General features: G+C 46.1%; 1 protein-coding gene across 2 annotated transcripts in view; it reads right to left on the bottom strand.

The window, feature by feature from the left end:
• ACVR1 (activin A receptor type 1) overlaps window positions 1–27,335 on the bottom strand; it is a 59,280-nt gene that overhangs the window by 10,970 nt on the left and 20,975 nt on the right. For both annotated transcript variants that reach the window (XM_027457892.3, XM_072041006.1), the window contains exons 2-8: window positions 22,342–22,415; window positions 15,623–15,889; window positions 14,917–15,134; window positions 10,273–10,372; window positions 7,959–8,105; window positions 5,230–5,505; window positions 1,355–1,552 (exon numbers count right to left, since the gene is read on the bottom strand). In XM_027457892.3, the coding sequence (XP_027313693.1) occupies window positions 1,355–1,552; window positions 5,230–5,505; window positions 7,959–8,105; window positions 10,273–10,372; window positions 14,917–15,134; window positions 15,623–15,889; window positions 22,342–22,415 (1,280 nt within the window). The remainder of the gene's footprint in view (window positions 1–1,354; window positions 1,553–5,229; window positions 5,506–7,958; window positions 8,106–10,272; window positions 10,373–14,916; window positions 15,135–15,622; window positions 15,890–22,341; window positions 22,416–27,335) is intronic.

Genomic DNA, 27,335 nt, shown 5'->3' with positions numbered 1-27,335 from the left:
GCTGCTAGAGAACCTACATGCTCCCTGGAGTCCCACGAGACAGCAGCTGGGCAGGATTTCCACTGGCTTCAGCAAGCAGAGGGGAGATGGTGCCCAAGAAACAACATGGAGCAAATAACTTCCTCTGGCATTGGAGCCAGGCTTTGTTACTCTGCATTAGCTACCACGAGTCTTCACTGCCATGGCTTAGGGCAGCCTACCCCATGCACTCAGTGCTCACTCATACCCATCTCTCCGCAGCAAAAATGCTTCCTCTGTCCCCTCTGGCTCTTGGCAGGTGCCTTCTGAGAACATCTGCAAGGAAACCTTAATCCTCTCCTCTACAGTCTTCCCTCAAATTCCTACTTGCAATAGTTTCCTCAAAAAGATGCCACAAACCACTGCCTGCCATTCTGACCGTGCTTCCTTCGTTGGGGTTCGTGCTTGGACCAGCTGGCACAGGACATCTGCACTGCGGGGTTCCAGCCACCGGGATGGTTTCAGACACGCCACAGGAACACAACCAAACAGTCATCTTTCCTGAAGCAGATTTTTTTTTTTGTCTGATGTCAGTTATGGAATCCCAGTTTTGGCTTACATGGGAGTAATAGAAGTAATGAACAAATATGAAGATTCAGAATTTCCTCAGATTTAAACATGTTACAATTAACAACTTGTCGCTGCTGACATCTGCACATGTGCCTGAGGGACATCTTCTGAGTCCCCAGAGAACAAAACCCGAGGAACAAAACTCAGACAGGACTGCTATGCTGACGAGGACAAGAAAAACCGCACCAGCAGATACCCAGCTTCAAGGTTCTTAAATTCAGATTCCTTGGCAATGAAATAATGCAACACCGTGCATTACAGAACAGAAATTTCAAGACCGCTTTTTCAATCAGAATTGTGCTTCAACCAAATCCTGCTTTGTGAGTCTGTTTAACTTGGTAAATCAAGAGCATCCCTGAGTGCTGATCACTTTACTACTTAACTTTCTACATGTCTTCTTTCTCTGTTCCATAGGTATTGTCATAGCAAATAGACACCTAGAAGCATTCACTATGGTTTAATGGCACACAAAAGTTCAGAGATGGGTCTAAAATTTTAGCTCAACTATTTGAGATAAATTGTTTCTTATCATTATTTCAGCTTTAGCAAGGGACTCTCCTTCTCTTCCTTGAAAGAAGTGAGGCAACAATACTTCATCTTGGTACCCAACTTCAATTCTGAAGAGGCAGCAAAACGTCAGGAATATAAATATCTTGGAGGTCCAGTATTTTGCTGTACAGTCTATGTATTTCAGTGGCAGACGTTTTGCAGTGAATGATTTGCTTCATACACTTTAAAAACAAAGACAGGAGTCCTAGATACTCACCATTGCTAACCATGCGCCTAGCTACTTCCCAGAGGACCAGCCCAAAAGCCCAGATGTCGACCCTTTTGTAAGAGTCGAAGCAGTCAGCCTGGATGGTTTCGTCCAAGACTTCTGGAGCCATATAGCGTTTGGTGCCCACACGGGGATTGTTCCCCACATCCAACTGATTCGTGCTTTGGGAGTGCATAACTGCAAGGCCTGAGCAACAGAAAGACACACACAGTTAAATCCCCTTCAAAGCTGCACATTTAAAATTGACTGCGAGCACTGACACCCATCAGACAGTTTCTTAAAAGGAAGGAACTGAGAGTCCAACCGTCCAAAGATCAACTGGGTCAGCTCCAAACCTGCTGTCAAAAACAGCCACTGTGTCCACAGACTTGGCCCAATTATCTCCTAAGGGATTACCATTAAGCATGTTATTGCACTGTTGCAAAGTGTTATTATAGGAACTGAGTGTTTTGCAGCCACTGGATGTCACCGGCGCTCTAGGCACATACATGCAGAAGGCCAGGCATCTGTTACTTAGAAGAAAACAATTTCACCCAGCATTCAAATTTATTTATAGAACTTTTGGGTAGGCGGTTATAACCAAGCTGTGGGGAAAAGAAGAAAAACACTGCATGATGGATATACGCAAGTTAAAAAAATAAAGCTGAAAAATAAAACCCACCATATTTGTAGTAGCTTGAAAAATAAACATCCTCAAAGTGATCTAAAATGAGTCAGTCAAAACCACTCTACCTGGTTTCTACTAATTACCAAACATTTAAGCAAAGAACATTATGTGAGGGACTAAATTACTGTAAATTTGGAAACACACAAAGTACTCATCTTGCCATGGTAAACAGAGAGCACTGCAAATTGAACAGCAACAGGTGCATGACATAACTAAGCAATGGGAAAGAAACAGACTCTGATTTCCTCAACAACTCTTGTAAGAGGGACATATACTATTTACATTTAACATGACTTTATTTTAGATGAAACTTAAGCTTTTACTTCAGTCCCACAAAGCACTAAGCTATCTACTATACAGATTGTATTTCATAGTAACACGATCTGGACAACTCTCTCCTGCAATTTAAATGCCCTTCAGATAATTTCAGGTTGCTAAGAAAATGCTCATAGCACTTCTAGAAAGATACCGTATTTTTTTTTCCAATCCTGAATATGTACTTATTATTATACATACATATGTATATTTAATCTTCCACACTGGAAACAGAGGTTAGAAAAAGAGTTCCCAGCAAACTCTGAACATGTCAAGACTCTGGAGAACTTTTGTTAAAAATCGTAATGCTCCATCCAAATTGGGCAAAACAGATCCAATAAACTGACAGGTCAAAGGTTTAGGGCTGAGGGATGCAAGTCAGCATCCTGTACGCTACAAACCAAAAGTGTTGCAACAAGGTCAGGGGACAACCATGTTGTAATCAGGTTCTCATCATGGTGGCACCCATGCTGCTGACAAGTTAGGAAGCAGATATTGCACTGCTTCGTTTTCCTTTCACCTCAGGAGATGTCACTGCACATTTAAAACAATGGGGCTCTTGTTGTACAATAACACATCTCTGGGGGAAAAATTGTCAGGGATACGTATTAAAACACATTGTTTTCAGGATGGCGGACGAATCACCTTTAGCATACTGGAATATCTTCCAGAAACAGAAATCGAGCAAATGTATTTTATTAGCATTCTTTGCATTGTCCTTACAAATGCTATACAAATACCAGCTCTTGCTTCAGCCTGATGTTCATGTCTCTAGGGGGGAAAGTCATGGTGGAATGGAAGGAGGGAGTAAAAAGAGGGTTGAGCTTATTTTTCTTTGTATACAAGCCTTATTCTGCCATTTCTCAGTAAGACCTGCTACCATACACATGAATTGCTTTACAAGCAGAACTGACTAACTACAGGGCAGAACTTCTCCAGGTCTATCAGTGGTCACAGACTGAAGTGAGGCTGACATCTATCCTTGGACTTTATCACAGGTTCTGTTTAGCTAGGACATATCTGAAACAGACAGTTTTGTAACTGCAGCTCTGGATGCTTGGGGTGCTGTTGGAGATGCAAGCATCCAGCTCGGTGCTGAAGGACAAGCAGAGCAGCCAATTCACAAAGCTCTTGCGTTTACTGCCAGCCACAAGGACTAGGACTGAATGGCAGCAAACACCAAGCACCAGAAGTGGAGCATCTGAACTGCAGACAAAGTCATACTCCAAACAGCAGACATGTGTCAAAGCAGTTTTATTCCTCAGTTTTCCAAACCAACACATTCTTAGTGGGTATATCGCAAATCCAGAACCTGGGGTGACTGACAGAACCAAGTCCAGCTTAGCTCTGGGCAGCTGTAGTGAGTCTTTATGTGCTCTAATCAGTCTGTAAGCATGATTTTTTCTTTAATAGCCCATTTGTTGAAACAGAAGAGAAGGCCACCAGAGAAGGAGAAAAAAGACAAAGCTATAGAGGAAAAAAGGGCATGAATATATCCCAGAAGCAAGAAAAACCTTTGTTAAATCTTCTCCTTACACATAAGTAACAAGTAAAGACTGCATCACAGGAGCATAAGTTTTCAAGTTTAAAAAATATATATTTTATCATAAAAACTAAAACAGGAAACATTTATGGCTGTACTATCTCAGAAAATCTCTCCTATTTCTGATAAATGTAGTAGGAGGGCTACAAAGATGCTCAGAGGGCTGGAGCACCTCTCCTATGAAAAAAGGCTGAGAGAGCTGGGGCTGTTCAGCCTGCAGAGAAGGCTCTGTGGAAACCTCATTGCAAACTTTCAGTACTTAAAGGAGTCTTATAAAAAAGATGGAGAAGGACTCTTTACTTGGGTAGGTAATGGTAGGACAAGGGGGAATGGTCTTAAACTAAAAAGACAGATTTAGACTAGACATTTCGAGGAAATCCTTCGCTGTACTGCTAGCAAGACACTGGAGCAGGTTGCCCAGAGAGGCTGTGGGTGCCCCATCCCTGGGGGTGTTCAAGGCCAGTGCAGATGGGGCCTTGGCCAAGCTGACCTAATGGGAGGCGTCCCTGCCTATGGCAGGGTGTTGGAGGTAGATGATCATTAAGATCCCTTCCAACCCAAGCTATTCTACGGTTTTACATGATTAGCGTGGTAACAATCAATGCCAGTTATGCTCTAGCCTCTTTTCAGTGTGAATTATGAATTAGAAGCCAGTCTGTGAAGTTTTGCATTTTTCAACATACACCTCCATTATTATTATTATTATTTTTAATTTACTGTTCCCCCTGCAAATTTAGATAGGCTAGCCCTCTGTGGCTCAGATGTGTGGCATTTATGTATTTCCTGGGTGTTCATCATGTCCCACAGGAATTATTAATCGGAATGAACATTCTTGCAACTCTTCTCAGCATCCTACCCACTTAAAAGCCTAAAACCAGCCGGTCAAAGGGACTTCAGTTCTGGACTCACTGAATTACCTGGGGAAAGGCTCTAGCTAGACAGATGCCATTAAGACCTACAGAGCTTGGCACAGTGAGTGCATGATGCTTAGACATCAAACAGGAGGACATTTACTTCAGAAGCAAAGCGAACCCTAACAACTGCTACGTGCAGAAATCCATGAATGGCATTCAGCAACTAAAACCCTCAGAACAAGTCAAAAACAATGCATTTATTTCTGAACTCAGATGCTGTACTGAGCCTCTTCAGTAGCAGTGGCAGCAGAGCAGCATCTCTAAGTTGTAAGTGCCATCTAGCGGCTGTTATAATCCTGCAGGGTTACACCAAAAAAGATTATTTTAAGGTTACTTCAAAGCTTTTCAGGTTGGAGTTATCTAATATATTTATAATTACATTACTGCAGAAACACAGAGTATATTAGCACTGGAATGAACTCACCTAGATCTGCTATGCAGCACTGTCCATTTTTCTTGACGAGGATATTTTTGCTCTTCAAGTCCCGATGAGAAATGGCAGGCTTCCCCTGGGTTCCAAATATCTCAATGTGCAAATGTGCAAGACCACTAGCTATGGACAGGACTATTCGCAGGCAGCTGACAGTGTCCAGGGTAGTGAGCTGCAGATAGTCATACAGAGACCCCATTTCGTGGTAGTGGGTAATTAACCACAGCTGGGTACTAGAGTTTCTGGAAGTCATATCAGATGCAATAAAACCTTAAAAAAAAAAAAAGGAAGAAAAAAAAAGATGACAGTTCCTTCAAGACTCTCCTAAGAAAAGAATCAATACTACTAGGCCTGTCCTGTAATTTAAAACTTAATTTAATTAAAACTTGTCCTCCATCACACTGCACTGAAAACAGACTGCAGGTTATTACCATGATGGAAAGAAGATGATTTATTCTGGAACTAACTCAACCCTACACACAAGAATAACCATATCCTATTTTTTCAGTCACACCAAACAATTACTTGCCAGGACCACATACTTGAAAAAAGTTTTTAAAACACATTTGTTTTTTGTTTGTTTGTTTTCACTCTCCCTCCTTCTCTTCCCTTCCAAAAGGCTTGGCAGGTTTAGCTTCCAGTTAAACAACGAAACCACCAGGTAGTAGCAGCACATCTGCTGTTGTCCACTCAACAGGATTACACTGCAAAGCAGCAATACAATTTCATTTCTTATTCAAGGACAAGAAGTAGCCAGCGTAAGCTTCTGAGAAAAGGTTTAAAAGTGTTTCGTGTAAGCTTCAAATCTCAAACAGGCAACGTATGTTGTTCCAGCTTCACATTTACATTCAAGGTGAGTCTCTGGAGCACTTCACCCATCAGCCTTCACGTGTCAGAAGCTTACTGTCCCTACAGGAAATGGCACACCCTTCAAATCAAACAGATTGAACAGAAGCACGTCTCACCACAGCAACAACTTCCACCCCAACGATCTGCTTGTTTAAAAGGCCACACAGGGATGGCTGCAGCCTGACCTCTGAGACTGCTCCAGCCTCCAAATGCCTGATCTCCTTAACTGCACACCGGCTCACAATGGAGCTGCAGAACACGGAGCAGCAGATGGCTAAGGAGAGCTTGGCAGCACCAGGAGATTAGCACAGCAAAAATAGCAGTAGCAGCAGCTCTACTGCAAAGCAGGGTGCACATCACTGCCACGGGGAAGTAAGGCAGAGCACCTTTACCCCGCACAGCTGTATCTCAGTGATTTTCTAGAAAGGAAGAAAGGAATTTCTTTTCTAAGCCCATGAACTGTCTTAAAACTGAACGTAATGTTCAGGTGTAGCTCCCTTCCTGGTACCTCTGGATTTGTGGACACACACTGTTGGTCTCAACAGCTTTAGCTGGGAAGCAGCCGAAGTTTTACTCTCAAGACAGAGAAACAAATCATGTTTATTAAAAGCCCACATATGACATTTGTCAGAAAGAACACCCACCACTTTCTCTCCTAGAAGTCAGATTTCTCTACAATGTGACACTTCTGTAATCCGTGATATTGTTTAATATTGCATCTAAAAAAATTCTATAAAATAGCCAACAAATTTGACAGTTATCAAGAAAGACTGAACACAAACAGAGGAACATGGGAAGTGTGTAACGTAATTTCAGCCAAGTTAGTTGCTCTCTGGGGAAGGAAAGTTCAATAACTCACATTTCAGGAGGCCACTAAGTTATTTTTGTAGTAACAAAGGAATTGCTTCAGGAAACAAACAAACATCTAGCAGGGTAAGCTATAGAGCCAAGGAATATTCTCAGTCAGGAAACAAGAAGAAGGAGCCCAAGTAAAACTGACTGAAGTAAGACAAATTGTGAGCGAGGTAAAGCCAGTGAAGAGAAGACAAGGTGTTACTGTTATTTGTAAGGCTGGCACACCAAAGAAGGTTGTCTCTACCAGGAATCAAAGTGGCTACTTAAGCTTCAGCCAGGGTTAACACAACAAAAGCAGCCCTTTTCTAAGCTCCTGGAACTGAGCACACGAGGTACTAAGGATGCAGATTAAAAATCATCGCACGTTATCTTGTTTCCTTGCAAGTACATATTGAAGTTTAAAATGCAATTATAGTTTAAATTAAACACCACAGGTTACTTACCAGTTTGACCCAATCTCTGTGCAGAACAGTTGCATTAAGCAGAGAATAATGAATTCATACCACAGTTTATTCAGGCACAAGGAAAAAGATTCAAATATTTAAGTCCCCTTGTAAACTCCTGCCCACTCTTTCTCCCAGTTAAACTAAAGTTACAACAGAATCAGATCCACTAGAAGTTTTCCACCTACGTACTGCACAACACCTTACTTTGCCATTTTGCTTCCCCACAACAAGAGCTGCAAGGCTGAATTCTTAGCATGAGGGTCTGTGGCACCTCCCTTCATCTCTGCATCCTATGCTGCCAACAATGAGTTAGTTGATCTCGCTGATCACCTCCTGCAAGACTGTTTCTGCAGAAGGACAATGAATCATGGCTGCTGAGACACTTCGTTATGGGACGCAGATTTTAGCACCTTCCTGCAAGTCTCCCCCCTTAAAAATTTTCCTTCAACCATTTAATGCAAATACAGGAGGCAACTCCTGAAGACTGCAAGATATGTGACAAATTTGCAGTACTTTACAAGTTAACTGTTAAATTACCTTTATGAGCAACATAAATATGGTTGTGCTACTCACCTAAAATGTTCTCATGCCGCAGCAATACAGTGTTGTACAATTCAGTTTCCCTGAACCAGGATTTTTCATCCCTAGAAGAGAAGATCTTCACAGCAACATTTTCTCCTTGCCACTGACCCCTCCAGACTTCTCCATAACGTCCCTTTCCTGGTCAGCAAAAAAACACAGTAATTAACAGTTGTGAACTATAAATCCTCACAGGACCGACTGGGTGAATTTAGTCTAAGTGACAGCACCACAAACCTTAGTATTCGTTGCCATCCTTTGCCTTCTATAATATTAACAGGACAATACATAAAGACACTATGCCATTATACCCAAACAAGGTTCTAACAAGCATGAGCTTGCTGGCAGTATGCATAAATACTTAGGCACACGTACACACGTGTGAAATACCATGTGTGCTATTTGTAGCACAGCTGAACAAGGCTACAGGACACATAGCTAACATTTTATTTTCTCTACAACCCAACATAATTGCCTATTTGCCTCTAAAATTTTCCACAATGCATTGTGTGCAATAATTCCTTTTCCACTTTGTCTAGAAAGAAAATAGCACTTCACACACAATTCCCTGAAGCAAGGTTACCTCAGCCTCATGATGCTGAGAGCCAATAAATTTATACAAATATACCAATGAATTCTGAAGTTAGGAGGACAGAAGAAACGCATACACACACACACACCCCACAGACCATAACCAAAACATCAGTCAGGTGGGGATCAGCACACACTGTCTGCACGCCAAGCAAATAGTTTAAAATAATATATGAAAGTATTAAATGCCCATCAGCAAAGCAACATCCCGCAGCAGGCACAATGGAAAAGTTTCTGCTCATCATCATCTTCATGGCAGCTGGAATACAACAGCCTGAGGGCTCACATGCAATGCATTCTGTCGGATTTGACAACTATAAACATCCAAATTCTGCCCATCATCGCCGAGCCATTCAGTGTTCCTTAAGGCACGTATCAATAAGCAGCAGATAAAACCAACTGAACAGAGATACCCATCACTTGATGGCTCAGTGCTGTCAACCCCAAAGAGAATTCCTGCACAGGCACTTTTATCTCCTCCTGCTATATAGGCTGAAGCATGCGGTCTCTGGAAATACCGCCAGCCTGAGTTACCTCAGGAGCAGGCATAATTCCACGAGCAGACAGACAGACAGACACACACACCTCCATACTGCAGGCTAGGTAGCTCTTCAGATAATCGTGCATATCATAATCCACAGTTTCTGATGAGAAGTTATACAACAACCCAGGATGTACACTAGGATTTAATGCAAGTGTGAACACATGTGCCTACTCACTATCTACCAGGAACCAGAAGCCAAGAGACACTGGCAAAATGTAGACCAAGTCTCTACAGACTCACCACAATTCAGTCACTGTAGTCTCAGGCTTAATTTAAGACCCTGACAAATTCAAACTTTTAGTGACTTACAAGAGTGTCTTAAATGCTTCCAAATTCAAGTCACTGAAGAAGCAGCATAAAACATTTAAAATGTGGTGTTTTTTTCCCCCTAATAGAATCAACCATTATCACACCTCCTCCATCTCTCTTGCACCAGCACAGCATCAAGGCTCAATGTCGCAGCCTTGGGACACCTTTGACCCAAGTGCTTCCTAAAAATACTAAGTTCAATTTTAACACTATTCAATTAATACACACATGCTGAAGAAAAATGTAGTAGACCCTTAAAGTTAACAGTAAAGTTCTGCCAAAAAAAAAAAATGACTCAAAAGAGTTTTAGGGAAGAATTACTAGGAATTATTTATTCTTAATTAAAAAAAAAGATCTGCTCTCTTTTGGGAGGGATAGACAAGCAACAATACATCATTGCACACTCCCAAAGCAACACTGCAGGGCAAGTAAGCTACGGAATATATCAGAAAGACAGATATTTTGGAACTAATATTTAATAGTATCAAAGTCCTTTTGAAACCACTGTTAAGAGTGGAAGGCTGCAGCAAGGATCATCAGAGACACAAGCCAACTCTGTAGCCTACGTAAAATGAGGGTTTGGTCCCATAGCTCTAGGATCCTTGCAGGAACTGAAAGTCAGGACCCCCGATGAAGTCAGGATGGTGAAAACTGCCTTTTCCTTGACTCCCAGTTGTCAGAACATTCACAAGGAGTACAAGTGTCACCCCACTTACCAAAAAGAAATATATCCTGTAAGCTGAAGCATGAAAAGTTTCACGTTATACACAACTGAGAAAACAGCAGTTAGGATACAAGATAGAGTTTTCTACCTGCATTTGTTAGCAAGACTCAGCACTAGACACGAACAAGACTTGTACTAACCTACACACTCTACAAGCGTGATCTGGCGAGCCACCGTCCTTTGCACCAAGAAAGGAAGTCCAGAACCACTTCCAGATGTGCAGGAATGGTCCAATAAATCCTGTTCAAAAGAAAGAATCAGAAGATGAAAAACAGGGTAATCCATGTTGTAATTTAAATATACAAAGGTAAATCTCTTCACAGGACAGCTTAAGTTATAGCTTATTGGCATCTCCATGTCTCTGGTGATACAACTTGGCCACTCGGGACCAAGATATACTGCTGCCACCACTGTACAGATGGGCAGACAACACTCTTCACAAGGTTTCACCATCAGAGAGACCATACTGTGCACAAAGAAGAAGAGAAAGGGACCTACAACTTATGTATAACCAGTTTCTCTTGGAAATCTTATGGACAACAAGGAACAGCAAACAAATTAAGCCTTGTCTCATTCTCAGATTTCTATCTTATTTTGCATTACAGCACAATTTCTTTCCAAACAAGCTTTGTTTGTTTTAAGAATTAACATTTGCTGCCTGTGAACCTGGAAGCTCACTTACAGCATACAAACTATCCTCTATTAGGAGATTCTGCTCTCACTTTTTTCAACACTTTGTCCTTTTACTTAGCTTATGGCAATCTCTTGACCCTGTATGTCACTGATCTGTCAAAGAAAAGCACCACTTGCATTTGAACACGCACGCAGACTTCTCCCATTCTTCCAGTGCCCCTAGATTTCTCCCTGTTAAAGAGGACTAGCAGGGCACAGCACCACGAATGTGCTTTTACTAAATCAGAGCTCAAGCCATGTCCCAGCCCTACTGATCCAGGGTATTAGGGATTCTGTCTGCTTTACGCATCCTTGTGAATAGACATGCATTGGAAAGACACTGAGAACTTTTTGCTTAACCACTTTGCTCACCCTCAACCAGAGAGCAGCAGAAGGCTTCCACGCAGAAGCTGCTCCGCCAGGTGGCAGCCCCCAGCACCCAAAACTGAAACCCTCCTGGAGGGGACATGGCCAAGAGACCTGAAGGAGCGGGTGAGTGTGCACAGTAGCCCCGACATGGCTGTGCACACGCAATCCTCCCCAGTTCTGGGGAGGGGATTTACAAGAAATACAGTGCACACTGGTGCAAAGCTGAGTTTCAGCCAGACCAGAGCAGAAGGAAGCTCCAACAGCAGAAGGCCGGGGCAGCAACCACATCCCTCTGATGAATTTCAAGTCCCCTGCAAACTAGAACTTTGTTTTTTTTTTTTGTTTGTTTGTTTGTTTTTTTAATTCAACTAGTTTATTGTAATTCTCCTTCATTAAAACAGCTGAACCACAGCAGATGAACACACCCTCAGAAAAACTCATCCTGTAGTAGATAAATCATGGAAGATTTATCATTAACTTATCAGTTATCATTTATCACTAAATCATTAGGAAGAAATTCTTCACTCAGAGGGTGGTGAGGCCCTGGAGCAGGCTGTGGGTGCCCCATCCCTGGAGGGTTCAAGGCCAGGCTGGACGGGGCCCTGGCAAACCTGATCTCGGGGGTGGCATCCCTGCCTATGGCAGGGGGGTTGGAACTGGGTGATCTTTAAGGTCCCTTCCCTTCCAACCCGAGCCATTCTGTGATTCTGTGGAACGTTTTGGCCCACACTATTCAAATCTGACATAGTTATGAACAACTGAGAAGGCTTTTGAAATCAACAAGGTGATAGGACTATTACCCTATTACCTGTATCACATACACGAGACGTGCAATTGATACTCCACAAAATCTTTCATGACTTCTTATGAGTTTTATCACTTTCTAGTATTTTTAGTGCATGGAAACCAGACTTTAAGGTGTAAGCTCAAAGAACATGAATAAGATTCTGATTGAATGTTAAAATCTTATTAACCTTTTAAGTGCTAATACCCAGCTACTTTTAGAGCTGTACTAGTTCAAAGCATTAATAACTGGGTGCCCTGTATTACTGGGCTTTTTCTTTAAAAACAAAAATAGGATAGAAAAGCATAAGCATAATCAACCGTAACATTCCCAGCAAACTGCACTACCAGGCCTCAGCTAGATCCCACGAAATCCCATTCCTCCTAACAATTTTTTAATGAGTGCTCAAGAACAAGATCGTTTAAGAGTGACTGGAGACTGCTATTTTGTTTTCTAATGTGAACTGAGAGCTCGTTTTCCTTCCTGCTTGTATCAGGGAGAGACAAAAACTTATCTACAACAATGACTGTAAAAACAAGATTTCAGGAGGCCCCCGCTCTTCACATTCTGCATTAGGAAGCTTAGGGCTGTATTCATTGGGCTATGGAGACTAATCCTACATGTAAACCAACCTGATGTGTAATAAAACTAGAGATTTAAAGCACACAATGGAGAAGAAAAATCTTGACCAAAGACTTAGATGATGTTTAGATGAACATTTACAGACAAGAAACTATCAATTTTTTATTTTTTTAAACACATCAACACCCAAGAGGCACAGCAGTGACACTACAATCATAAAGCTACAAGGGTTTGATAGCTGTGAACAGAACTGCTCCATTAAACACAACAACTTACAGTTAGCAACTTTTTCTGGTTTCTTTTGAAAGGAATTTGATTTATTCTTCCCAGGCTTTAATCACTGTTTTCAAGGAACATTAAATGACAAAGTGTGAAAGGTCTGCAAATGGAATGGAAATGGGCTAGCACTGATAAGAGAGCCACTAAAAGCTGGAAGTCAGTGCTTAAAGACAGAACCAGTTGTACACATGCCTGGTTTGTGGTGAACACATCAAAACTGACTGTTTTAAAACAGAGAATCAAGCCTTTGGGGCTAAATAAAGAGAGCCAAAGACATTTAAAAAATTGCCAAGTATAGCTGATATATGGCCAACCTGAAGCAGAACAGCAGGGCAGCAGCATGAAGCTGCTGCAGTTTACAGCACACTGGATCCTGCAGTTATCAGGGTGGCCACTGTGAGGTCCCTACAGACCAGTATCTTATCTCTGATCATACCCCAAAGCAACGTCCTTTATTACAGTACTAGTCACGGAGTGAATTGGGTTAGATACATCATAACATCACAGATTGGTTTGGGCTGGAAGGGACTTCAAAGCCCGCTCAGTGCCCCCCCCGCCATGGGCACAGACCTCCCAGCAGCCCAGGCTGCCCAAATCCCATCCAGCCTGGCCTCGGGCACCATCAGGGCTGGGATAGCCTCAGCTCCTCCAGGCAGCCTGTACTAGTGCATAATCACCCTGAGTAAAGAATTTCTTCCTAACATCTCATCTAAACCTACCCTCTTGTAGTTTAAAGCTGTTACGCCTTGTCCTATCAGCACACTCCCTGATGGAGTCCCTCTCCATATGGAGGCGTATACAGGGACTTTGGGGTATTGGAGCGTTGGGCTACTGTAAGCAGAGTGAATTAGAAGCAAGTGTGGGAGCACTATAACACACGTGAGACACTTTCCTCTAATGCCCTTCCAGCCTCCAAGCACATTAGTATCAGGGACAGGCCCCCCCTCTGCTGGATTTTTGGGGGCTTCTTTTGGTGGTTAGTTTTCTGTTTTATGGGATCAGCAATATACAGTCTCCTCATCCTATTTCTTTGAATGCATACAGACCTGCAGTATTCCAGAAAAATTTTTGTTCCCATGGAACTCCTTGCCAATTACCACTTTGTTACACCACCTTCTACGTATTTATCCTTGCTAATTTTGATGTCTCCCCCCAGCATTATACTGCAGAAGGTGGCAAACCAATTCCTACCCATCTTCTGCAATGCATCTCTCCATACTACACCCTTTCAGGAGAACCAGGTCCTTCCTGGATGAAACGCTGGCTTACTTCCTCCCTACACAGACTATTTCCAAAATGCACACTGGGGTCACCCGGATGACTGGGAGTCTGACTACTATCCGTTTCAACTTACTCTTCCTCAAAAAAGGAGGAAGTTTTACCTGCTCCAGTGGTATCCCTTAGTGATCCTCTCAAATGTATTTGTCAGGATGTACTGTCCTGTGACAAAAGCAATTCTTCTAGCTCTTATTCACAGTGGTATTTTCTAAAAACATTTCTGCCCCAAAAACAGAAATACCAGAAAGTTTCCAGCTCCCCAGAACAGATTTTTTTTAGTGGTCCCATAGATCTATCTCCCTTTTTAGAAATGCCCACAGTTGGGTCTGCAAAGCAGTTGTCAACTTCAGTGTGAGTAGGTGCAGCAGTTTTCTGTAGTAGGTTTCTGGGCACAGTCAAAACTGCTCCCCTACCTGGTGGTAACCAACACTTTCTAGCAAAGACACAGACATTGAACACGGAGTTTACTTAAGTAAGGAATAACCTTCTTTCTCCCACTAAGAGAATTACAGTCCAAAAACACAAAGAAAATAGCCATCCAATGTATATAGCAGCATCCTGTTAAAAGCATTTGTTTGGGACTTTTTTTCCTCCTTTAGCCACTTTTCAACTCTTCAGTGAAAGTATGTTATGGAGTAGAAGCACCATCATGGGAAATACTTCCAAAACTCTTAACGTTTGAAGAGGGTCTAAAGATTCTATCTGAGAAAAATGAAGAGGAGAGAATTTCTCATCTATCCATGAGGGGATACACGAGGGGGTTTGGAAGCCAGTAAAGCAAAGAGAGGTCATCTTTTTACCATGCATAAAGATTACTTACTGCCAATGTACTGTCCCCAACATTTGATGCAATGAGTCCCTCAATTGTGCCATACTCTGCATCTCTAGAATTTAGCCTCTCCATATGGCTTTTCTGTATTCTCCGGATGATCAGCACAGCTACCGCAGAAAAAAATATCAGCACTATCACAGGAGCCAGTATAACAATAATTAGTGTTTCCATGCTGTAACCTGCAGCTTCTCCTTGAAGGGTTTGCCCTTGGAAAGGAAAGAACAAACAAAAAAAGTTTGAGAATTCCCAGAGAATGTCTTTTTACAACCAGGAGTGCTGAAAACATTTAACTTGGTAACCACCCAGACTGGAAGAGAGGTTGGTCCTAACACAGCCAAAGTTCTGCTCTGTAGTTCTACTGCAGTGACTCCTTGCACAACTGCCAGAAATACCCCGGCCCCTTCAGACCAAATCCCACACGTGAAAGGGAACTGGCGACCACAGCCCGCTCACAGGCTGCAGCTCAGCCCCGCACTCCAACCCACCATTCACTCAGCAATACAGAGCACTCAACCTACGGACATCAGATGTCTGCTAGCAGGCTCCAAGGCAGAGAACAAAAGTAGGAAGAGACTCACTGTGCTGTTTAAAGCCTGGTTTTCACTAGCACAGAAGCCATCTCACTCCCATTACATCAGATCAAAGTTGAATCACTTTTCTTTCTCAAAATTCATTACATAAATTAACCTCTCACCTTTAGAAGAAGGCAACTGTGCAGTGATATTCATATTGCACAGGTATCCTTGGCAGCACTCAACAGCTTGGTCGGGAGATGGTGGTGTTTTGCACGTCATTTTCCCTTGTTCGTAGACTTGGAAGCAGCCTTTCTGGTAAACCTTAGCACCGTCATTAATGCTTAGAGAAGCAAAACATTGCTGGCCTTGGCAACGATCTCCATTCCCACAGGACATGCCCTCACACACACACTCGTAGTGGACCATATTCAGCTTCAGCTCATCGTCTGTAAAAAGGGAGAGTTGAGAAAGAAACACCATCATACTCTTAGTTTCACATATTTAGCGATAGCAGTCATCTGACAATAAAATCTTCTGTTTAAGGGAAGAAATATCACTTGCAATTAGCGCTGAAGAACCGCCAAGTAGGAGCTAACGATACTGATTTATCTGTTTCAGCAAGACAAAAGTATGAGCTTGCACCATCAAAGAAATACCAATCTTATCTGTCCCACTCCAAGCATTCCCATTTCCAGAGTTCAGTGACATTTAACATTGCCTCACACATGTGCGCATGACTTGGGGTAGCCAGTACAGGAGGGTCATCCACAGGGAGAAAAACCAACAGCGCAAATTTAAAGCAGATTTGCCAAACCACGTTGTATTTCTGTATGAAAATGTTTTTTCCCAAGTGTTCTGGAAATGAGTAACTAAACCAAATTAAGGCCATTTAAATTCCCAGTAGACAAAGCGACACAGGGCTTGGTGGGCTTAATTAGCTCGCCTGAACAGTAAATTTGGAACAACTTCCCCAAGAAGACAAGCCTTTGAGAAGCAGCTCGCAAACCTGGGTAACCATAGCCATAAAAAGCAAACAAAAGCAGCACAAACTATCAGCAAGCACACTGCATCCCTTCCAACTCTAAATGCTACAAAAGTGGAAGAGCTTTCCAAAAAAAAGTAGTATAAAGTTGGAGACTTTTCCTCCACGTATCATCAGCAAAACGTCCAGAGACCCCCAGCTGTAAAAAGACAAAGCAGTGCCCCTGGGCAGGGCTGCACACACGGCTGCTCTCAGGAACAGCACGTGGCTTTAACACTGCCCGAAACACCCGGTCACCTCGGTGTTTGACTAAAGGAGAGCACAGCTCGCCTCTCCGCTAGTGAGCAAAAAGCCCTGACAGCTCTCCAGCACCCCAGAAAACGCCGGTGCCCATCAGGGTACAGGCACAGGGCTGCTGCACCACACACACCACCCCCCCCATGCACACACAGCAGCCTCACTCACCTTCCTCAGTTCTATCAAGGTTTCCAACCACAATCCGCTGGGTGCTCCTGAAATAGCAGCACCGTGCCAGTGCCACCACGAGTGTGACTTTTTCAAGCCCATCATTAGAGCCTGCCCACCGGGAATGTAACTCCGTTTATTTTCCTCCCCTCCTCCCACAAGGCACAAGTACACAAACGCAATTTGCTATTTTGGAGCCACTAACAAAAGCTAAATGGGGGAACGTGTTCTGGAATCAGGCAGCATCTGTCACGTTGATCTCAAGTACTGGTACACAAAACCTCAGACTTAAACGTCCTGACTAATAACTTGCTAATTTTGTGGGACTTCAAAAAAAAAAAAAAAAAAAAAGAAGAGGCGTGAGGCGGATTCCCACAATCCATGTCCTGTCCCTTCCCTGCCCCAGCAGCGACACAGGCGGTGGTGTAAAGCCCCAGCCCTTAATCGCAGCTCATCCGGCTGGAATCACCCACAGCGTTCACAGCCAGAGGCCTGAGGGATTTTCTCCACGGGCACGGCCACAGCCTGCTGATCTGTACAGATCTCCATCCAGCCCTCTCGTAGCAATGGTTTCAGCGCCTCCCAGTGAGCGGGACACCTCCATGTCCCCAGCCCGCAGGCCGAGGCAGCGGCCCCACAGCACGCCCCCACCCGCCCTCACCCCACGTCCCCCTCTGCTCACAGCACCCACCTGGTTCACAGCCGGCTCCTGCTGCAAGGATGCTTCAAGACTGAAGGAAACTCATAGAAAGCAGAGGAAGAGCTCTGGCAGAAAGCTGCCTCCCCTCACACGCTGCCCTTTGGAGCAGCTCTGGGACCCCAAAATGGGCCAAGCAGCAGCCACACCGGCCGGCCCGCCTGCCCACGCAGAGCACCCCGCCACCCCTCAGACAGGCACTGCCTCCGAGCACGCTTAGCAGCTACCACCCTGCTGCACACAGACACCCTCAGCATGCACAGAGCCAACTCGGCGCGTTGCTTGTCCCAGCAGCATTTCCCCGCAGTGAATGCAGCCCCGCTCGCACAGCACAGCTCTGCTGGCAGCCAGGAACCCACAGCAGAGGCAGTGTGCTGGATGCTGCCTCCCCACAGCTCCCCTGGCCGTGCTGGCAGCTCCGTGGGACAGGTGCGACCAGCAAACGCCACGGGCCAGCTGCAAGGCAGACGATGGCTGAAACCTCCAGCCCCACAGGCAGCCGGTGCTCGGAGCACTCCTGCTGCACAGCAGCTCCGGCACGGCGGCTGTCAGGCCAGCGAGCAGCAGGCAGCACACGGGCAGGAAGCCAAGCCCAGACACAGCTCCGCTACCTGATCGCATGCTGTGTATGTTTGTTTGGGAATGCAGTCCCATTGCTGCGCTTTCGGTCCATGTCTATTGCACACACCTAACAATCTGACTGGCCACGCAGATTGACATGAGCTTCACGCAGAGCTTCGTACTGGAGTAAGTTTCACGCCCAGCTCATCGCTGTGGAAGGGCTGCAGCTGGAGTTCCTCTATTCTGTTTGCTTACTCACCTTGCAAAAGTCAACAGTTAGAGTGCTGACTCTAATCTAGGTATTTAAGCACCACAAGGCACTCCACATTGGCAATTCCATTTCACTGATTACGATGTTCAGCCCTCTTTAAAGAGGTCCCTTCTGTGACCGCACAGAATGTGCCGTGCTGCACCACGCTCACGTGTGCAGGCACAGCCCAGCCTTTCCAGTCCGGATCCACACAACACCAAATCAGGAGATTTTGAGGACTGGGTTAACCATGGAAATGTACATATGGAAGGAAACTGAGATGAGGGGTGGTTACTTCTAGGTGAGTTTTGTTGCACAAGAACAGTTACTAATCTGGGCAGTTTTATTTCCTATGTTGTATCCAACTCCTGGACTGTAAACATTTGGGTAACTGAACATCAAGTTCTACTCTCTGAAGAGAAACACTATAAAATGTTTCCGGTAACACAGGCTGTTCTGAGCTGATCTCTTCACATGTAGAAGGATGCTTTGTGTTCTAACCACCCAGGGAGCTCAATAGGCACTAGGCCACCTTTTCTTACTGAAGCAACAGTTCCTTAAAGTTTTTCTGATTCCATTTAACTGTAATTTGAAATAAACACTACATTAGCCCTGTGAGATGGTCAGCAAATAACGAGCTAATAAAACCCATACAAAAAGTCAAAACATGCACACCATAGTTAAGAGCCATTTTTCTTTCTGAAGACAGCCTCAATGTTACATATTGAAGAAGGGCTATAACAATACCAAATCATTCCTTCCAGCAGCGCAGCGCCATCGCATATCCTTGCAAAACCTCAGCCTGCAGACAGACCTGGTGCAGCAGCAGTACGTGCATCAATATTTAGAGAGCAGTCAGGCAGGGGTTTGGAGGGATAACCTGCACACACTCCTCATATGTGGCTGGAAAATAAAGCCAGGTGGCCAAGAACTGAGGGATGTAAGTGACTGTGAGCCAGCCAGGCCAGCTGAGACCTGACTGAATGGCCATGCACCCTTACAAGAAGGGCCCTGGGCATTTGCATCATGCGTCTCAGGCACCGGGGATCGCTCCTTCCAAAGGGGACGGCTTCCAAGCAAAGTACGAAGGTTACAAACCCAACGCCAAGTCGCGGAGCTGCTGAAAGCTCTAGGAGGGTGAAAGAGGCTTCATACTCAAAGGTCAAAATGTCCAAAAGCAGCTGTATTATTTTCCTTTTTAAATGACTAGGATTAGGGGTAGAGGTGGGATCTGCTAGGGCTTCATCCCTTAATGAATTGCAGATGAAGGAAAGCAGACATGGAAAAATCAAGATCACTGGAGTCCATTCAGCTGTACATTAGACAAGTTGGTTTTTTGATGGTTAACTTGCCTTTATGCTTCCCTGTGTATGACATTAAGTATAGGCTTTACATTATATAGCAAGTACTGTGCTCTAATAGTGGCTTAGTTTGCTGGGAAATGAAAAAAAAAAGCTTATTTCCCTACTTTACAGGGCTAACAAAGTGACACAGAAGTTAAAGCCATAATAAACTTTTATTTTAAAATTATTTTCTGGACAATGAAGTACAGAAAAGACATTTCTGCACTTGGAATTCTACCCAGTTTTGCCTTTTTTTTAAAATCATATTTATTTCCACCTTCTGAAGCCTGCTAGCAATGCAGCAATAGTCGAGCATCAGCACCCAACTGATGTCTGAAGATATGCCCAGACGTCTTTGCTCATGGAAAAAGGGTAAAACAACAGTCAAACCCAACTCTAGTGAAAGGAAAAGAATGAACTGTGAAAGAACAGATTAAGAAAAACAATGAGGAGGCTTTGAAACTTAGTTATTCTGAGCATATATTAAAGGGAAGACAAAGGAGCTGTTCTCCACCAAAACAACCATCTCTAACCAGTTTCAGGAAAGCACACGGTGCCTGCTGCACAGCCACGCCTGGGAGCAGGCAGCAGAGGATCCGCGTCCATCCATCCCCCTCCCGCTGCAGAACCCCACAACCAGGGCTGTGCTCCGGGGCTCAGCCCCAGCACTGGGGCTCAGACGCCAAGCAGCACTGAAAGGCCTTTAACAAACAGAGCAGCGCGCTCCTGCATTGCTGTGACGAGCCTTCCTTACCAACCTGGCAAAACCTAGACAAAAAAGCATCAGTGAAAGTTTGCCGAGGGGTTCCCTAGGTATTTCTGCCTCCCCAGATGCTGCTGTACAACCAGCCTGGCAGTAGAAGACTGCTTCCACAGGAAATCAAATGGCATTCCTGCTAGCACACATGAAGAAGGGAGCAGCAATAGTAACGAAATGCACCAGGCGAGTAATTGTTCAGAGAAAATTCACCACGGGAAGTGGTGGGGGTGGGAAGGGACAGAATAAAGCAAGGGAAAGGAAAGCAAGACTGTCACACCACGGAGACGTGCAGCCCCAGGCCCACAGCTCCTGCAGCAGGGCCCCTCAGCACTGCAGCCTCACACCACGGCACGGGGCTGTACCCCGCAGACATCCATCCAGCTGGCCACGGGATGACAGCACCCGCACATCTCCTCCCTGCACATCTCCTGCCCCCGCGCTACACTTTCCACAGCCCTGTCCAGCAGCACATCTGGCCCAGCTCTGCCTATGCTCCCAGCGTAGGCACAATCCTACACCTCCAGTTTTAGGATCACAGGCATTGCCAGGAAAGAAGGAACAGCGAAGGAATGTCTCGGCTTGGATTTAGTAACTCTTCTCTTGCTGATCACCTGCTTGTGTCTTTTCAACACAGCAGGACAGTTTTCAGCTCTAAAACCTACTTTTTTTTTTTTTTTTTTTAAGACAGATGTCAGATCAAACAACTAAGATTTTAACACCTGTAGGGTAGCTTTGGAAGGTGGTTTGCTTATTTTGTCCTATAGGTTGCACTACACATTATGCATGCTATACAAGTGAAGTTAACCAGGAATTCCAAAATTAGCAGTTTGATTTGTTTTCCAACACCTGTCCAGTGTTCCTCTCTGTTTAAATTGTCTTAATTGTCTGTTCATAGGCAGAACTGAAACCAAACACCAAACCTCTGCATGTCTATTTTCACCTTCCACCATCCCTTCTAACAATTCCACTTAATATGCTCTGCCTTCTGTTCTTTGCATCAGCATTTGAAAGCAAACATTTCAGCAGAGCATTTCAGAAAGAGGTTTGACAAGGTAAATAAAAACGAACACGGTTTGCCCCATCCCTGTAAACACTTCCAGGCCAGGCTGGGGCTTTGAGCAACCCAGTGTGGGAAGGTGTCCCTGCCCATGGCAGGGGGTGGGTTCAGATGGACTTTAATGCACTTTCCAACCCAAAGCATTCTGCAATGCTGTGATCAATACGCCACAAACACTAGACTCACGTCACAAGCCACTTGAAACGCATTTACAACCGAGAAAGAACCATTTGCAGAAAATGTTTGCTCAATATTGAAAAAAGGCTGTTTGGAAGCAGCCATCTCACACAACTTCCAGCAGACCTTCGGATGAAGCATCACCGCCTCTCCACGGCAGCAGGAATACCCTTCTCCCGTGTTGCTGAAGGAACTCTAAAATGCACTGCATGTCTTAAAGCCTTCCCAAGCACACAGCTGAATACCAATGGATAACCAGCCCCTCTGCATTTCCAAAGACTTTACAAAAGCTGTCACGGAAAAGTTATCAAATACATTACTAAATGCTCCAAACGTGAGAATCTTCCTCGAGCTTTAACAACCCAGCTTTAAGAATGCAAGTGTGCCTGGGCCCACACGCTGCAAAGGGCTGTTCCTTACACACAGCAAGTTTGCCATTCAAGTTCCCCCTTCCACTCCCCAGGCCCTGCTAAGACCTGTGCCAGCCGTACATACTACAGACTTTATACATAAACTGGCAACAAATATCCTCTGAAGCAACTCCAAATGGAGAAGCGAACACAGCTCCAGCAGCAGCAGCTGCTGCACTGCCGCCACGGCACTCACCTTGCACGCTGCGGGGGGGAAGCGCGAGCAGAAGCAGCACGGGAAGGATCATAACTCCATCTATCATCGCGGGCCTGGGGAAAGAGAAGAGACTTGAGAGCTGTGCACACTTTCACCATCGTCTCAAAATGTACCCACCCCAAAGTCAGCATTTCTCAGTGTCTCATCAATTCCTTATACAAGACTCAGAATAACCAAGCTTGGTCTTGTTTCCTAAACGAGTTATTTCCTTCATCTACAAACCTTGTAATTTACTGCAATTTCTTAAATGTGATTGTTTTTGTTTTTTTTAAGAGTCAAATATCATTTGCAGCTACTGTGCATATTTAGAGGTGTGCTAACAAAGGCGTGAACCCTTTCAGAGCCAAGCAGGCACGTACAGTAGAAGACAGGCTCTTCCAAGCAGGTTAAATAAGAGTTAAATTACTGTGAACTTAAAAGGAAGTCCTGTAAAACTGTATTGTTTGGGCTTTGAGAGAAAACAGAAAAGATCTGAGCCAGACGGCTCTGAATAACTTTCTTTAACCAGCAGAAACCAGTGCTAGATGGCAAGAAAAAGCAAGCTGTCTGTAAGGGAGAGACCACTCTTGGAAGCGTCCAGTTTCGTGCCTCTTTTCCAAGGGCTCTCCCCTCAATGGCCCAGCTTCATTTCTCTGCTATTGAGGATCGGTAACCACCTCCTTTCTGAAAACTCTGAGTGTTTCCAGCATACCAGCAAAGGCACATGCTCCATCTAAAAAAAGCAAATAAAGGGGTGGATTCTCTCGCATACTTCAAATCTTTTCCAGGATACTTGGTCTTTACAAGAAAATGAAAGCTCCTCTTTTCACTTTGAAGTACGAATCACTTAACAGGCTACTGAAAAGAAACTCTTCTGTCTCTTAAGTTCTCCACTGAAACGATCACCATTGCAAAGGCACAGAGATTAGCTACAATCAGCCTTTGTTGGGGCTGAATCCAGCAAGCAGAGCCGGACAACTCCGAGTCCCTCCAGCCCCGTGCTCCTGCAGAGGCTCGGGCGGATGGCGTGCGGCAGCCCTGCCATAGCAGCGGGCAGCACCGCGCTCCCAGCAGAGAGCAAGGCTCCGAGTCACTGCTGCTCCTCTTACAAACACCATTTACGTTCAGTTAGTCAGATTAGTTCTAATTAAGCAGATGAAAATTGAAGAAACAAATTGATTTGCCATTTTTCTCTCAGCTATCTTCTGTTGTTGCCTTTTCAAATCATTAGCGGGCTGCCTAAGTGCTCGGTGACTAAAGCCAGGCCATTTACTTCTGTATTTATTTCCTGACATGGATTTGTTTTGTGGAATAAGGGAAAGATTTCGGTAATTGCTTCATCATCAGTTAAGGCTGTCAAGAATTTATGAACCTGAGTGCACGGAGCTTTAGTTCCTACGGAGGTTCTCTGCACAACAGGAGGACCAAGCAACGCTCACCGCTTCACCTCTGGTGAATTTAAACTCTCACTTGTAGCACCCACCCCCCAGGTAACACTGCCTTCCTCGCTCCTGATGCGTGGCCAACGCGCTCCGAATACACATCACTGCATGGTACTGGCCTTCAGCAGTCACGCTGGAAACAGAGTAAAATAAAGTCCTGTGCAGCGTGATTGCTGAGCAAGCGAGCAGCAGGGGGTTGGAAGGAAGGGAGCTGCCCCAGTGAGCAGCTAGGTGCTCGGTGCCCTGCGTCAGCTCAGCACAGGGCAGCAGCGATGTTGCGCCCCCCGCACACCTCACATAAGCAGTTTCCCCAGCGCTGCACCCAGAGGACTTGCTGCAAGCCCAGGCAGAGGTGGCTCAGGAGACATGCCCTCTTTCTTTCAACACGCCGATGGCTCAGAGAGCAGAGGCAGGATGCTTTGATTCCACGGATGCTGCCCCACAGGGCCCCGCAGGAGGGGGCCTGGCAGCAGGACGTGAGGCCGAGGCAGCGCCGCAGACGAAGGAGCTGAGGAAGCAGGGTAACAGCAGCAGCACGCTGCTCTGCCACCAGCACCGAGCAGCTCCCTGCTGTCCTGCAGGTCTGCAGCTTGCGGCTGCATCCAGCGCCTGGCTCAGGAAAAGCAGAGCTGTTCCCTCACGGCAGGGCACCCTCACACTGCCCCCAGCGCTGTGTCTGCTGGGAGACCCACGCTGCAGCTTCGCCCACTGCCCCTCTCCCGCAGCCATCAGCGCCCGCGGGCCCTCCAGCACCCAGCCACGTCAGCCTGGAGCCTGCCAGGAACAGGGCGCAGAGAAGGAGACAGCGAGGGACTCAGCTGAGCTCTGCTGGGAAATGAGATTAAACACAGAGCTGAGCTGGAGGCAGGCTGCAGAGGAGGGACTGAAAGCACAGGAAGCAGCCTGCACTGAGACCAGGAAAAATTCGCAAGTATTTGTTTTCTTTTCAAACAGTTTGTATCAAAAATGATTGACAAAAAAAAAAAGACAAAAACATACGCAATCCCTGGCCTTTTATTTCCCAGGGGGAGGAGGAGGAGGGAATCCCATGCTGCACCCCCGCGAGGCGGCCGCCCCCCACCCGCAGCGACTGCTCCGCATCTCAGCAGGTGAGCGGCAACACCACACAGTGCCGCAGCCAGCCCCGCGCCCCCCGGCACCCCCTGCCCACAGCTGTGCGCCAGGACAAAGCCAGCGTGGGCTGTGACAGCCAGCAGCTCACCAGCAAGCCTGACAACTTTACAGCAGTCCTTGGCAAATAGCTTAAATACGGAAACAGGCCACAAAGCCACGACGACAGCAGTCGTTCCTGATCCCTTGTCCGAAGCACTGCGAAAGGCTGCTGTGCAGCAGAGCCCACGGATGGCTTCACGGAGGAGCAGAGCCAGGACAGCAGCACTCCTGCGCAACAAGTGCGCGCCGCCAGCACACGCGGCTGTGACTCAGCTGGAGGAGCCTCGGCCCGACCCTGCACCCCGCAGAGGCCTGCCGAGCCGCCCGGCATGCCACAGCCACACGGGCCAGCCTCGGATTTAACCCCTGCTTCTGCTCAGCCCCGGCCCTGGCAGCGCTCCTCTCCCTGCACGGAGCTGTGCCAGCGCCCCCGGCTGCCCACGCCGCCCGCACGGCCTCAGCACGGCAGCGGGGGAGGAAGGAGCCAGGCGCTGGGCCCTGCACAACTCGCGTTGTCCTTCAGAAGCGATCTGATAGCGAGCGTAACCGCTGGAAGTTAAAAAGCTGCCCTTATGCTAAAGCCTTGGCCGCTCCTTGCCCCCTGCTGCAGGAGGTGGCGGTGGGATTAGCGGGGCCCTGCCGCCAGCCCCGGCCTGCGCTGCCCGCACAGCTGAAGGCCTGCAGGCCCCTCGCTGCCACACTGCGCCTGTGCCACCAGCCCTTACAAATAAGCCTGAGGAGCTGTGGGCATGGGGACGGGGACCCATGGGGCACGGGCTGCCCCCCATGCTCCCTCGGCAGCCCCACGGGCCGCACGCAGCACCCGGGGCCATCAGCTTGTCCCTGCCACAAGCACAGGGGGAGCTGCAGGCTCTGCCTCCACAGCCTGAACAAAAGGCTTGTTTTTGAAGCACTCAACGCACATAAGAACAAAAATCTGTCTCAAGTAACACCAGCAAGCGTGTCTCTTCCACTTACTATTTGTTTAGAGACAGAAAATAAATTTGAACATAAAGAACACCACATTCCTTAATAAATCTCCATAGCAACACCAGCACTGATTCAAACACCAGGTGGTGACGAGTCCACGAGAACTTCTCAAGGGAGGAGTGGGATTTGATCCAAAGAACGAGGAACTAGGAAGCAACCAGCGAATACTGCACAGCATTCATTTTCCTCTCTAGACATACCGACCTTCGCTGTATTTGTCTGCAGCCCCTTGCGTGCCCTACGCCGAGTTCCCACAGCTGCAGGAACCACTAGATGGCATTGAAAACATGAGCACCTGTGATCCCTGCACCCCGGGCCACACTTCCTACCACCCGATCTCAGAAGCCGTATGGCAGAGCTGGACACTGGAGTCTGGAAATTCCTGTTTATGTACAGTGAAGAAAAAAAAAAAACAACAACATTTTCCCCTAGAAAATCGTGTAATTAGAAAGTCTGCAACTTGCTACAGGTCACAGTAGAGAACCGCTTTTAAGGCAGCAGCTGACAGATCCCCACACACCTGCAGAACTGCACACAGCGCGAGCCGAGCCGCAGAGCAGGCAGGTATGGCTAGAAAGCCAGCTCTGGATTCCTAAGAAAAGATCAAGTGGACTTTTCAGGAGCATAAATAAGCAGGAACACAGCAGAGAACATGCCGGTAAGACTACCCAGTTTAACATTCAGATGCACAACTAATTCTTGTAGGTTCAAGAGCTGACAGAATTCTTGGTTTCTGTTCATCAAGACCCAAAATTTTAAAGGATCTGTTCTGAAAACCCCACTCCCCGTGCCTTTTCCAGTTCCACAGCAAATACATACCCCTTCCTCTTTCCTTCCTAAGAGGACCACTTGTCTCCTCCCCAGACACCGCGCCGTGGCCCAGCGCAGGAGCTGGGGCATGAGGCACCACCACGGGCTGCTGGAGACTGCGTTTGGTCGCTGACACCACCGCCCCGATAGAGCGAGGAACGCGCCAGACGAGAGAGCGAGTCCAATTAGAGAAGAAATTTCAGATTGCATTTCATCTTCATATGACACAGACATGGGAACACAAACGATTAGAGCAGTTCAGACTGCTCTGATGAGATCAGAAGCACCCACACTATCACTGACAGTCCTGGTGGCAGCCAGCCAAGAGCCCAAGGGCTGTACATATTTTGCATGTACCTCGCCAGATTTCTATCAAAAGAAAACATCCACAGCGCTGGGTTGTAATTCTGCCATCCACAGTAGCCACACACAAGCTAAGTTCATCAACAGCCGTGCCTTCAGAAGGAAAGATGTGTGCTGAAAAGCAATAATTCACGGCTGGCTGTTGGAATTGAAGCCCACACGAACGCGCAAGCTGCCTCAGAGCAGCACGTAAAGGCGCTCCTAGCGTCAGGGACT

This window comes from Anas platyrhynchos, chromosome 7 (assembly GCF_047663525.1).
Source record: "Anas platyrhynchos isolate ZD024472 breed Pekin duck chromosome 7, IASCAAS_PekinDuck_T2T, whole genome shotgun sequence".
NCBI lineage: Eukaryota > Metazoa > Chordata > Aves > Anseriformes > Anatidae > Anas > Anas platyrhynchos.
This window is presented reverse-complemented; position numbering and strand designations above follow the sequence as displayed.